This window comes from Asterias amurensis, chromosome 15, assembly GCF_032118995.1.
Source record: "Asterias amurensis chromosome 15, ASM3211899v1".
NCBI lineage: Eukaryota > Metazoa > Echinodermata > Asteroidea > Forcipulatida > Asteriidae > Asterias > Asterias amurensis.
This window is the reverse complement of record NC_092662.1, coordinates 6,135,743-6,150,622: the sequence shown is the minus strand read 5'-3', so window position 1 is coordinate 6,150,622 and position 14,880 is coordinate 6,135,743. Positions and strand designations below refer to the sequence as shown.

Here is a 14,880-nt window from a genome sequence, read left to right as displayed (position 1 = left end):
TATAAGAGATTTGATTAAAGATATCACCTCGAAGACACCCTCTCACGTTTTAGTAAGATGCACTCTCGCCCCCTTCCTCCTTGGCAACGGAGGATGCTGCCTTGAGAATGTCTCACGATGACACCTAAACCCTACACTCAGGTGACAGAGACGTCTTAACAACTTCTTATTGATTCAGACTCACCAAAGACAAAAATTTACATATTTAATAAGGTGTCAACAAATATATTTATCTGTAACAAGTGTAAGAAGATTTGGACAAGTGTTGAGGAAAATGACAATTGTAACAAATGAAAAACGGCTTCATATTTACGGAAAGTGCTAAACAAAAAGTGTGAAGTTTTGTTCACATAAACTGCAAAGATATGTTTTGTGTACTTTCAGAATGAGAATCAAGAACGTTATCTGTAATAAAATGTTCACATTTGTAAAGAATGCTACAATGTAGTCAAATAAAAAACATAAATGTTGATGAAAAATTTGCATATGAACACCCTTTCATTCAACCACTTATATCTCCGAACAAAAGAAACTATTGTGAAATGTGCCATTAAGGGATATTCATAATTTATATGTAACCTGAAGTCGTATAAATTTACGTTTGGCTGAAAAGAGTGTTCCATTTTAGTAACGGGGGTGTCATTCCAAGCTATATACACATCGCACACAATAGTTCGGTAGGAAGAATGTGTTGGATTATTAAAAAATACATTAAATTTTTATGACCTGCTTTCAAAATATTAGCATAAAATTTGATGTTTTTAAGCAGGTACGCAATTACAGTTGTACTAGGGTGAACTAGAAATTGTTGAAAATCATGGATGAATTTTTTTCTTTTTTTTCTTGATTCTGATAATGAAATACCATTTGGAAAATAACTACATTGTACTTTATTGGATTTTCTTGTGTTGTGTTTGTTCATTTTTGTACACATTTTGTGCATCTCATCCACTAGCATCACCCTATGATTACTTTACACATGGTCTGATTAATTTTAACATCCTATCCATTAAAGTCACCACATGTTTGATAATCAGTCCATTGATTTCACTTCAACATTTAAACCATTGGTATGCCATCAACTTAAAACATATATATATTGAAACAAAAACAACTATTATAGAAAATACATCACATTGCTAATCAGCTAAATGACATGTACATCTGTAAATAGTATATTATAATATAATTTCAACATCTCAAAGCTACATGTACAATGTACATAACTATTTAAGTACATTTATTACACTTTAAAGATATGGGTTTTAAAGTATTATGTATGAATTGAATAATTTATTTTAGCTGTAAGAATTTTGATAATGTAAAATTTGTCTTCACTTCATTATTTTTATGATTCAACCAAACTACAGCTGTTATCATGAGTATTCTGTCTCATTTGCATAATTCTGTCTGGTTCCTTGTATCTCATCAATATGTTTGTGAGTGCGTAGCCAATGCATTAGAACCAGACTATTTTTGTCATCAATCAACCAATACTGATTTGCATTATTTTGTCTGGTTCCATGTATCTCATCACTATGTTTATGAGTGCGTAGCCAATACATAAGAACCAGACTGTTTTGTCATCAATCTACCAATGCTCATTTGCATAATTTTGTCTGGTTCCTTGTATCTCATCACTATGTTCTTGTGTGCATTGCCAATACATAAGAACCAGACTATTTTTGTCATCAATCAACCAATACTCATTTGCATTATTTTGTCTGGTTCCATGTATCTCATCACTATGTTTGTTAGTGCGTTGCAAATACTGTAAAACCAGAATATTTTTTTCATCAACTGATACCCTTTGTCATTTCAACAAAGGTGTACTGTCAACAACTGAAGTATTCAATGAATTCGCAAAAATATGAAAGCAAAGTGACAGAATTCTCAAGGATACCAGTTGTTATAATTGATTGATTGACACGTTGAATTTGTATTTTTCCCAAGCTTCAACTACGATCATGAAAGTCCGAAGCCTGCCAGCAATTTTGACATCTTCCCTATTGCCCTCATGACGGTATTTCAGGTAAAAATAAGAACTCCTTAAAATATTAATTTTAATTTGACCCATATACCACCGATGTGTTAGCAATGTATTCTCAGTACTTTTCAGAGCTCTGTGAACAAAATCACATGCATATTACTCGGGTGGACGTCAAACCCACGACCCTTGCAATTCTAGAGCAGTGTCTTACCAACTAGACCAACGAGATTGCCCGGTAGCTAGAGGTAGTTGGAATCCTATGTTTTGGCAGCGGGTACCGCAACAATTTAGTAGATGTTAAATTTGCAGCTGGGATAGAATATTCGATTTGGTTTTACCCTTAAAATATACAATTACTTGTAAGAACAAGATCCAAAATAATATCTATTTGAATTGAGACTGCACCTTTGGTAAATACTCCACAAACTAATGACCATAGAAACTTGCATGGTAAGAGCCCCTGAAGCTGTTGACAATGTATAACATTTTTGAGAACTGATTCCCTTTAGAGGAATGTGGTTTTAGTCAAAGGGATTTCCTTTAAATTCCATCTGAGAAAAGTTTCATCCATGAAGTGTTTCCCAGATTGTACATGTATATTCCAATTATGAGTTATTCTTCCATGGCGTGTGGACATAACCGCTTCAGATTTTCTCAAAAACACTACCAGCTTTTGAAATGAAATATTCACAGTTTTTACACAGATAGGATTAAAGCACCATGCGGTTATAAAGAATAAAAAATAAATAAACAAGAATTATTCAAGAGATGTATTTGATAGAATCAACACCTGCCTCAATGCATCACCCTGCAGAACAACAACCCTCTCATTCCCACATTCTCTCTGTGATTTTAATTTGCAATTTAAAATACCCGAGGTGCAAGTTTTACTCTCATCACATCTTATTTAATCGATTGTTGGTGAAGACCAAACCTTGAAGGTGGAGACTTGTCTGGAATCACACTTAAATCTGTTTGGACTGTAAAGGGGGTAACCCTGTTTCAGCCCCATGAGTAGGTGGCAACGGCCCCTGGAAAAACAGTTGATTTGTAGCCCACACCTTGAAGTGGCCTTCAGGGCTTGTGTGTCTGGGGACTTGCATAACAACATAAAGATAAACAAATGTCTTGACATCTAACAATGTATCATTATTTGATTTCTTACATCTCATAAAGACAGTGGACACTTTTGGTAATTGTCAAAGACCAGTCTTCTCACTTGGTGTATCTCAACATATGCATAAAATATCAAACCTGTGAAAACTTGAGCTCAATTGGTTGTCGAAGTTGCGAGATAATAATGAAAGTAAAAACAACCTGGTCACACAATGTTGTGTGCTTTCAGATGCTTGATTTCTTGACCTCAAATTCTAAATCTGAGGTCTCAAAATCAAATTCAAGGAAAATTACTTCTCTCTCGAAAACTACGCCACTTCAGAGGGAGCCGTTTCTCACAATGTTTTACACTATCAACCTCTACCCATTACTTGTTGCCAAGTAAGGTTTTATGCTTATAATTATTTTGAGTAACTACCAATAGTGTCCACTGCCTTTGAGTGTTTACTTCTCAATCGTTCCAATCTGGGCCAATTTCATAGATCTGCCTTATGCACAAGAAGTAGGTCAGTTGGGATCATTGATTTCAAAGACTGTACTTGGGATTATTGATTTTGATTTTCATGATCTTGATTTGTTTGATTTCAGATTCTGACTGGTGAAGATTGGAATTTAGTGATGTACTACGGCATCAAATCCCAGGGCGGTGTTCAGACGGGAATGCTTAGCTCTCTCTACTTTGTTGTCTTGGTGCTATTTGGCAACTGTATCCTTTTTCCATCTTAAAAGTTTCATCGCAAGCATGAATGAAAACAGAGACTGACATGTGATGGAAGTGTCGTTGTCGAGCGGTTAAGAGCACCGAGTTCAAACTCTGGTGTTTCTGATCAGCAGAGTGTGGGTTTGAATCCCCCAGCCGTGACACTTGTGTCCTTAAGCAAGACACTTAACCATTGCTTTGTCCTTCAGATGGGGCGTAAAGCCGTTGGTCCCATGTGTTGTGTAACGCATGTAAAAGAACCCAGTGCACTTATCGAAAAGAGAAGGGGTTCGCCCTGGTGTTCCTGGCTGTGGCTGCTGTATATGACGTACATGTAGCACCTTGTAAACCCTTATAAGTTGCTAAATAATTGGGTCTCAGAATTCATTACTGCAATAACCATCTTTCTGAAAGTTTGTATATATACTCAGCGCCTTGGGTACCTTGTTTGGTAGATATGTGCACTATATACATGTAAGACTTTGATTTTATGTGTAGTTGTAGCATTTGAAGCCAACAAAAATATCATGAGCCCATATTTGATCACACATCAAACAGTTCAATTAGCGCAATAACAAGAGGGAAAACCAACAAAATCGGCTAGCCCCAAGTGCCCTGCTTATGGAGTGGGTCACTTTGGGCTGGCCCCAGGTGCATGACGTCACCACGAGAGGGCGAGTGTGAACATTCCATTAGCTCTTGTCAGGGGCTCACCCGAATGAGCATCGCGGGGTCAACACAGGGAAGCTAATCAAACGCACCCTATATTCCCGCCATGCAAAGTTTCAACTTCTACTTGTAACTTACTCTGTAACTGTACTTGTTTTGTTTTTTTTAGTTTAGAGAGCCATGCTATTTCCTTAACTACCTTGCTCCTCATTAAGACACTCTACTCAATGTCTTCCTTGCCATCGCTGTGGACAATCTGGCCAACGCCCAAGAGATGACCAAGATGGATCTAGAAGATGAAGAAGCCGCAGCGGAGCAACGTGCCTTGGAGGCCGAAGAATTACGATCCAATCGGGGCTCACCTCAACCTGGGGAGGAAGCACTGTAAGTAGAAGTTTAACTTATACGATAGCGAGGTTTAGCTGCAAGTTCCGTGAGCAAATAAGTGAACGTGAACGTCAAACAATTGTGTTGTTTCCGGATGACATTGCCACTTTGGGCTTATTGCATGCTCACATATGATGTCTGCGAGCACATACGTACCTGACGTGAAAAATGATAGTTCACGTATGCTAATTAATTTGTTAAGCAGTATTTTCTGCTAACAACTTTATGAAATTGGGCCCAGTGTCAACTACCAAAAAAATGTTTCTCTCACTTTTATACATGTGTAGAAATAAAATGTGTGAGTATTCGCCATAACCACATCTTGTTCTTCACAGTTTAGTCTCAGAAAAACAGCCCCAACTGTAACTAAAAAAGTACAGGATCCACTATTAAAGGAACACGTTGCCTTGGATCAGACGAGTTGGTCAAAACAAAAGCGTTTGTAACCGTTTTTTATAAAATGCATATGGTTGGAAAGATGTTTTAAAAGTAGAATACAATGATCCACACAAGTTTGCCTCGAAATTGTGTGGTTTTCCTTCTACTGTGCGAACTAACATGGTCGGCCATTTATGGGAGTCAAAATTTTGACCCCCATAAATGGCCGACGTGTTAGTCGACGAGGTAAAAGGAAAACCACGCAATTTCGAGGCATGTTTGTGTGGATCATTGTATTCTACTTTTACAACATCTTTCTACCCATATGCATTTTATAAAAAACGGTTACAAACGCTTTTCAAAGACCAACTCGACCGATCCAAGGCAACGTGTTCCTTTAATCAATATATTGACTATTGATTATTGAACTGACTTTTGTTACTGACTATTACTTATTGATTATTGATTATACAGAGAGGGTAGCACTACCATCCATATGAATGATGTGAATCGGAGGATGAACGGTGATCACAGTGTGGAGAATGGCGACCCAGGTAGGTCAAAGTGCAAAGGTCAAGTTGCAACAACCACTCACAATCTCATCACAAAATCTCAGATCAGTGAATTACTCTGTAATACAAATCTTGGCAAGCCATATGCACTTCTCTATGTGCAATCAAAGTGCTTAGCGGAGTTACAACTCAAAACCTCAAACTCAAAATTTCTTTTTTAGTTTCTTTTGAATGATTGATATCAAAAATTAAGAATGGAACAGACTTGTCAGTAAAACTACATAAAGTTATCTCTAGATCCCTTCAAAACTAGTATTATGTTTTCATCATCTTTATCATAGGTATTGGGGAGGGGACAGATTGAATTCTCAAGGTGATGGGTTGTACATTACTCGATGTGCATTATAATGCTTGTATCTTAAAGGAACTTTATATGAGTTAAACACCAGATCTGGTTCTTGTCATTGGTTTCCTCATAATATTTAGCAACATTATCTGAACTAGGGTTTCCTATCCCTAGCGATTCTACTTATTTAGTTGGTGAAGGGTTTTATCAAATAGTATTAGATCTGTTTAGATTTCTGAGACCTTGTTGTCCTCAAAATTGGCTGTGGGTCAGGCTCTGGCTTACACTTTAAGCTTTGAGTCACGGCTTTGGCTTAAAGCCTAGGTTTCAGCTTGAGCCCTAGCCATGGGCGCCTAGCCTTGGCTACTAGGCGCAACAAGAGTCTGTCATGGTGCTTAATTTATATGCTTGTTCATTGGTAACTTTACTGGGTGATCATCAACTCTCTGGTAACAGGCTCTACTACATTATCATCTCTCTTGGCCTTGCCTTCTTTAGAAGTTATCCCTAAATCATGGTAACTATTAGCACTAACACTTCTAAAACCTTCTCGGAGACTCTCCATGGAATTTCCAAACCCCCCCTTTGCAAAGATGTCTCTTCAAAGTTGTATTTGCGAATGTTTGGTGATGTGTCAAGTACAAAAAATCCTGAGTGATTCCCAAATTGTCTGAATCTTTGTTCAGGGCTGACAAATGCCATAATTGTAGCTTTGCATAGCTATAAAAACGAGAAGTTGGTTTATTCAAACCTCTAGAATCCATGCTGGATAAGCTCCACAATTAGCCCTCACTCCTAGAACTAAGAACCCTCATTACCCTCGCCCTCATCTCCCATATCCCTCACCTTTGCACCTCTCACTTTTGTACCTCTCACTTTTGTACCTCTCACTTTTGTACCTCTCACTTTTGTACCTCTCACTTTTGTACCTCTCACTTTTGTACCTCTCACTTTTGTACCTCTCACTTTTGTACCTCTCACTTTTGTACCTCTCACTTTTGTACCTCTCACTTTTGTACCTCTCACTTTTGTACCTCTCACTTTTGTACCTCTCACTTTTGTACCTCTCACTTTTGTACCTCTCACTTTTGTACCTCTCACTTTTGTACCTCTCACTTTTGTACCTCTCACTTTTGTACCTCTCACTTTTGTACCTCTCACTTTTGTACCTCTCACTTTTGTACCTCTCACTTTTGTACCTCTCACTTTTGTACCTCTCACTTTTGTACCTCTCACTTTTGTACCTCTCACCTGCCTAATCTCACCTCTTTACCCTTCACCGTCAGAACCCCACCTCCGTACCTACCATCGTCCTGTACGTATTCATCTGATGTTACTCCCAGTCATCTTCTTGTTCGTTGTCTTTTATTTTGTGCATCAATATCACTTTTCTGCATCTTGTCATCAAGTCTTGGGAATTCATTTTCTTCTTTTTTTTTAAAAGAACCTTCACATATCAAAATGTATATGTCTAGTAAGAGAACACATTAATCAACATTCTTCATATTAGTGCTAGGGAGAATTCATGCATTCTGAGTAATTAGATGGTCTTGGTTTGGGGCTGATGACTGTTAATAATGGATTATTTAACAGAGTAGAATTAACCCTCACACTATTATTCCTGATACAAACACTCATTCTACTTCATCAACACAGAGCCGCTTATTCTAATCCTCAAACAAATCTTTGGTTTCTCAAATCAACTTCTTAATATATGCAAACTCATTTGCTAACAATCCAAAGTCACAGGTATATTTTTCGACACAAACTTTCCAGTTTATGAATAAGCTTCTTAATTTATGCAAATTCATTCGCTAAAAATTCAGTCAAAACCTATACCAGTACAAACTTTTCAGTTACTATCTTCTTTTATTTTATGCAAATTCTGACCTGTCATCAAAACAAAGCTTGAATCTTTCTCATCAACTTCTAAAACCCTACTATAACAAGAATTTTTTATATAAAACATGCGCATAATAAATGAATAAGTTATTATTATTATTATCAATTGTTATATCAGCCAATTTTCACCTTCATCTTTCTTTATGATCTGACGAGATGTTTAATGTTCTTCATAATGTACATTTCAATATAGGACCGTTTTATTTGTTTGATTCAGTTCAATTTGATAGCAACTGTTTGTTGTCGCTCTACAAAACCAAACCCTGTTTTTATGATTGTCTGTTGTCCGTTTATTTCACATTTTAACCCGCACATGTTTACCTTCCTTTTTCTCCTGTTTTGATTTGTGTTCAATGTTCTCCAACCTGACTTAATTGTGCAACCACCACCACCACCACCACCACTACCACAACCCAATTTGACCTTCAACCTATGACCTTCGACCTATGACCCCAACCTCAACCAGACGTCCAAGTAACGGATGCGGACCTTCCAATTCCCTGGTACCGCCGCTGGTATACCTATATGAATGTCAACGGTATTCCATGGCCATGCCCTACCATGGGACCAGTGAGTTGCCCGTATATCACGGCCGTCTGTAATTCCGATTGCTGGTCGTCCTGTCCGTGCTGCCGCAAAACCAACAATAATGAAGAAGAAGGCAAGACCAAATATAAGAAAAATATGTCCTCTTCACATCGAGTTATGTTGCTATGGCAACTTGATATCCAGAAGATATGAAGGGGACATACTTAGAGATGTTAATGTAATGAGAACAAAACGATCAAAATGGACTTTCAAAATCAACTTTGATTGAAAACAGTATAAAGAAAGGGACAATTTTATTTGTTATTTTTAATCTTTTATATTAAAACAATTGAAAGGGTGAATGTTACTTGTTCTACCTAATTACTTGTATCTGCGTATTACCTACGTAGTTAGATGAAGGGTTTTACTTTTTAATTGGTACCAGTAGATGATTTAGGAGGGTGATGTTTCTCTACAATATTTCTAAAGGGCCACTTTAATATTGGGTGAAGAAAAGAAGTTCAAGTTCAACTAAAATGTACATAAGTTTATAGAATTTAACTATATTTTTAGTTTTAGAGTTTACTAATGCCAAAGGTCACATATTTTTATCCGTGCATTAATATTAGAAGACTGGAGAAATCACAGATTATTAAACTTAAGGCCATGTCACACAAGGCAATTTACAGGCAACCAGTTCCAGGCAATCTCCAACAAGAAGAGAATCCATTCACACTTGAATGTTCACATTCTGTTTCTTGGGGTTTGTAAGACATTGTTTAAAGAATGACTCGATGTACTACCATAGTGGTCCTGTAACGGTGCACTGCGGTTGGTTGCCTCCAAGTTGCCTGTAAAAGTAGCCTCGTGTGACAAGGCCGTAAGAGTTGTGGTTTTGAGATATTTATTTGACTTGTCTTGATGTAGAAGGAGAAGAAGATGAAGATGGTCCCAAGGAGATGGTTCCATTCAGTTCACTCTTCATCTTCAGTACCACCAACCCGTGAGTAGAAGACTCTCTTACCTCCTCCTAACCACTCCCTTCCCCAAAGCAACCCATTCCTGCCTCAATCCTCCAAGGAGGATCATCTTCAGAACCACCAACCCTTAAGCACCAGACCGTCTTACCTCCTCCTTCCGTCCACCTTCCTCTCTCCATCCTCCAAAGAGGTTAGTCCATCCTCCAAGGAGGATGGTCTTACACTTTCCTTCTTCTTGTCAGATGTTCAAGATAACCAACCCGAAAGTAGTAGACTGTCTTACCTCCTCTTCCCTCCTACAAACCACTCCTCCCAAACAATCTTCCTTTCTCCATCCACCAAGAAGGATGGTTCCGCACTCTTCGAGTCACCCAACCCAAAACAGATGTTTTATTTTAATGTTATTATCCAACAGCGGCTAACCGCTATTGACAGGTATCATTTAAAAACAGTTACAGATAAAACTATGTTCAACTATACATGTATATAAAAGTTGAAAACTACAATTGCACAATAATTAAACTTCCAATGTCTCCCAAAAACCAATGCTCCAACATTCTTCTCTTCAGTTTCAGAAGGAATTAGTCCCGTATGGAAAGGTTTGCGGTAACACCATGTAATGACTATCTCTAATGAGTTGGGGTGGTTCTGAAAAGAACCGTTGGTTTTAACTCGGCGTTTCGATTCTCCAGAAGACGATCAGAGCATACCGATCGAAACGTCGAGTTGAAACCAACGGTTCTTTTCAGAACCACCACAACTCATTAGATACATGTACATAGTGTTACCGCAAAACTTTCCACCATGCAAAGTTTCAAATCCTACTGAATTAGTTGCAGTTTCTCTTGCACAAGCAACCCATAAGTTACTTCATTTCATTGCCTCTGCCCCTTTAGATGAGGGATGCTGAATCCTTCATATTGATGTCTTAATAATTTCGGGTTGCGTTTTCGCGGCTGTAACCAATAACTGTTTCAGTCTTTGGGCAGAAATTAACCAATGACCAATTCAACCCAAACAGTTATTGGTAACACGACCGCGAAAAGGAATCTGCAATGGACAAGTTCAAATACATGTTTTTGATTTGTCCTACAGGATTCGACGTTTCTGTCACTACGTGGTCAACCTTCGCTACTTTGATTTCTTAATCATGGTAGTGATTGGGATGAGTAGTATCACACTAGCTATGGAGAACCCTATTGATGACCCAAACAACAAGAGTCAATACAACGCGGTAAGTCTAGAATATCAATAGTTCAGGGCCCAATTTCATAAAGCTGTTAAGCAGAAAATACTGCTTGAAAAAATTTCCTTGCTAAGGCAAAATTTAATGGGGCACTAGTGACAACATTGTAAATTTAATGTAATTTTGACCAAAATGGTCAGCGTGGCACAGTCTCTGTGTGTGACGTGCGTGCAAGAGGTCAAAATATAAAGTTTACAATACAACCTGGGAGCTGTAGCAGAGATCACCAATAAATGAGTCACCTTAAGGGAAACTCAAAGTTTCAATCAGTATGCTCTGACCATCTTCAGGAGCAGATAAATTTCTCATCATACATGTACAAAGATTCAAATCTACTTGCAATTGGATACATGATTTAAGGCCCTGTCACACAGGCCTCGATATCGAGAACAAAAATGAGAACAATGCGGCCCTCGTTTGGTTGGACAAGCGTGTGCGTATTCTGCATGGAGCAATTCAACCAATCGAGGCCGTGCGTTTTTATCATTCTCGTTTTTGTTTTTGTTATTGGGGCCTGTGTGATCGGGCCTTAAGAGAGGTTTGCTGTAACACCATGTAAAAAAATCTCTTGAGTAGTATTGGAGTTGTCAACCACTGGTTCTTTTCAGAACCAATACTACTCAAATGAGATTTTCACATGGTTTTACCGCAAAACTCTCTTAGTTATCCTTCACCATGCAAAGTTTCAATGTAGATGAAACTCACTCCCCATTACCTTTCGGAATGCTTCACTGTAGGGCAGTTTTTAAGGGACTCTTAAAAACACATCTGTTCAATCGTTCCATCTTATTTGTTGCATTTTGTATTTTTATGCTCTTAAATTTGATAATTTTTTGTTGCATTTTGCATTTTCCCCTAGCGCTTTATACCCTTTGGAAAAGGCGCTTAATAAATACGGTTATTATTATTATTATTATTATTATTATTATTATTATTATTATTATTATTATTATTATTATTATTATTATTAATGTTCATTGTCTGATGTCTTTTTTTCACTGTAGGTGTTGGAATACTTTGACTATGCCTTTACTACAATCTTCACCATTGAGATGACCCTGAAGATCTTAGACATGGGTCTGCTCCTACACAAGGGCTCCTACTGCAGAGACTTGTGGAATATTCTTGACTCTGTGGTCGTCGTTTGTGCCCTGGTTGCGTTCTCCGTCAATCAAGCGTCGTAAGTTTCATCATTTAGATAACAAGTTTTGGGCCCAATTTCATAAAAGCCTGTTAGCACAAAAATTTGCTTAGCATGAAATTTCATCCTTGATAAAAACAAGATTACCAACCAAATTTTAATTTGTTGCACATTGCTTGTTACCGGCATTCAGCTGTTGTTTGTTTATCCTGAAAATCACGTGGAAATTTGGTTGGAAATCCTGTTTTTATTAAGGAAGAAATTTCATGTTAGCAAACTTTTGTGCTTACAGGCTTTATGAAATTGAGCTCAGGACACTTCCATCCACTTTCATCTCACAAACAGAGTCAGAAATGAGGTCATCTGAACAAAAATTTATCAGTTTCAAATTAAGTAGGATTTGAAACTTTGCATGGTGGAAATACGATATGGGAAGGTTTGCGGTAACACCATGTAATGACTGTCTCTAAATGAGTTGAGGGTGGTTCTGAAAAGAACTGTTGGTTTCAACTCGAAGTTTCAATCAGTATACTCTGATTGCTTCTGGAGAAAAAGAAAAAAGATAAGGAGTTTCATTTTACAACTTTTTGAGGTTATGTAATCCTTTTGAAACTGTTGTGGTTCCTGTGGGTAGACCGTTTTGAGCACCCATGGAATGTTTTTTTGAAATTTTGTCTGTTTCAACTCTAAACTTTTTGAGGAGTTTTTTTCTCGAAAATACAGCAATTGTGATTCCTGTAGCAATGCTTTATGATCAGCCATGGAGATTCTGTTGCATTGAATTAGTATGACATCCGAACTATTGCAGTATAAAGCCCCACGTTCATACTTCTTGCAAGTGCAAATGCGAAGTGACTTTTGGTGACGCAATAATCGGTACGCCCTCCCTTTCCAGTTGTGACACAAGAACATATGCTTTGCACAAAGCACTTGCAGGAAGTATGAACCGGGCTTAACCTCCATCTTTAATTCTGAAGTATATCTTGAGCATGAATTGAGACTTTGTTGGTTATTGACTTTGGTTTTCAGAGCCGGCAGTACGGATAAAGGAGCTAGTAAGAACCTCAATACCATCAAATCCCTCAGAGTCCTTCGAGTGCTTCGCCCCCTCAAGACCATCAAGAGGGTACCCAAACTCAAAGTAAGTTCCATGCCCGTCTGAAAGACCAAAGAAGGGGATTTGAAAGTTTTAGGTACAAAAAGAGGATCGTATTTAGTCCTAGTGCTTACTTGTATGTTTCCATCTGAGAACTCACTGATTATTAAGTTCAAACCGAAAATCCCAATCCCAAAATGGTCATTGTATTTACGAATCTACACTTTAGAGTTTCTTCTTCTAGAGTCTCTTCTCTGACTTTAACTATTTCCCCCATTGGTTATGTAACAGTTTCAATGAATTTGATTTCTCAATATATTAATAACACTAGTTAGTCGATCAATTTCGTACACGTTTTCAAATGATGGTTGGTGACATTTTATTATTATTTTACAAAATATGTAGGCATCTTGCAACATTATTGAGTACAACGTCAGCTTGCTCAGCTAACAATAAATTGTGTTACTATTTAGTAAGTAATTTTTCTAAACTGGAAAATGTTTTTGTAAATTGAAATATAACGTATTTTCAGCTATGTTTGGTTTCAGTTTGGAAAGACAGTAATTTTCTATTATTATGAATCTACACTCAACTGCAGAATACGTACACTTAAGTGTAGATTCGTAACGAATCTACAGCTAAGGGTACATTTGTAAGAATAATCTACATCTCAACAATAGAGTGACATCACAGAAATAGTTTAATATAACTTACACTATGCAAAGCTTCAAACATCACTTTTGTATACTTTTTTATTGTGAAGGCGGTGTTCGACTGTGTTGTGAACTCAGTCAAGAATGTGACTAACATCGCCATCGTGTATGGTCTATTCATGTTCATCTTCGCTGTGATTGGAGTCCAGTTATACAAAGGAAGATTCTTCTACTGCACTGATCCCTCTAAACATAACAAAGAGGAATGCAAGTAAGTCATACTCTTTTCTTTTACCCATACAACGATGTGTGTTTAGAACTGTATACTCAGTACTTTCGTAAGTTCTGTGAAAAAAAAATCATGTGAAAAGGCATATAACACCCGTTCCAGACAGGTGCACCGGAACCAAATAGATTGGGAGCGACTCTAGGTCGACCCAAATAACTTTTTGCTTCAGACAGGCGAACTTAACATATCATTTACATTAGCTCGGCGTCTGAAACCAAGGCGCTCCAGAGTCGTTCCAAATGACTGCAAAAGTCAATCTTTTGACTTCTAGCGCGTTCAGTCGCTCCTAACTGTTTCAGATGTCTAACTTTTCATGTACTTAATTCAGAATTTGGTTCGGCGCGACTCTGGAGCACCTGTCTGAAACGGGTGTTACTCAGGTGGAATTCGAACCCACGACCTTTGCCAAATAGAATCACAGAGATTGCCCGGTAGCTAGAGGCAAACTAGTTCCCAGTGCGTGCTGTTAGAATTGATCACTGATTGTCATTGTACCCAAAAGGTACCAGACTACTTTCCTCACAGCCTAACTTTGATTGCACTGATTTGAATTGGAGCCAACCATGTTGCCTAACCAGGACTCGTTCCTGCCAGCAACCAAAAAGTTGTTGACTGAAAATAGTCCTATATTGGTCACTGGAAAAGGGATTTTATCCCAAAGCAAACTGCGAAAACATCACTAAATGTTGCAATTTCCACCATTGTTTTTCCTTCATGACATCTGTCTGTCTTTGCTTCTACAGAGGTAACTACTTCGTGTACAACGGAGATATGATCAGAGACACACAGCCTAGAGAGTGGGAGAAGTATCCCTTCAACTACGACAACGTCTTTGCAGCGTTACTAACGTTGTTTACAGTGTCTACTGGAGAAGGATGGCCAGAGTAAGTACAGAGTTATCAAAATTGCGATTAACCATTCAAAACCCAAATGCTTCTTAAACTAAC

General features: G+C 37.8%; 1 protein-coding gene across 21 annotated transcripts in view; it reads left to right on the top strand.

Moving 5' to 3' along the window:
• Positions 1 to 14,880, top strand: part of LOC139947974 (voltage-dependent calcium channel type A subunit alpha-1-like) — a 201,713-nt gene that overhangs the window by 123,387 nt on the left and 63,446 nt on the right. For 19 of the 21 annotated variants that reach the window (XM_071945897.1, XM_071945893.1, XM_071945886.1 and 16 more), the window contains 11 exons: positions 1,954 to 2,032; positions 3,695 to 3,812; positions 4,691 to 4,859; positions 5,715 to 5,794; positions 8,467 to 8,661; positions 9,456 to 9,531; positions 10,604 to 10,742; positions 11,759 to 11,934; positions 12,925 to 13,036; positions 13,755 to 13,915; positions 14,677 to 14,817. In XM_071945897.1, coding sequence (XP_071801998.1) covers positions 1,954 to 2,032; positions 3,695 to 3,812; positions 4,691 to 4,859; positions 5,715 to 5,794; positions 8,467 to 8,661; positions 9,456 to 9,531; positions 10,604 to 10,742; positions 11,759 to 11,934; positions 12,925 to 13,036; positions 13,755 to 13,915; positions 14,677 to 14,817 — 1,446 coding nt within the window. The remainder of the gene's footprint in view (positions 1 to 1,953; positions 2,033 to 3,694; positions 3,813 to 4,690; positions 4,860 to 5,714; positions 5,795 to 8,466; positions 8,662 to 9,455; positions 9,532 to 10,603; positions 10,743 to 11,758; positions 11,935 to 12,924; positions 13,037 to 13,754; positions 13,916 to 14,676; positions 14,818 to 14,880) is intronic. The other 2 variants (XM_071945888.1, XM_071945898.1) reach the window with 2 other exon arrangements.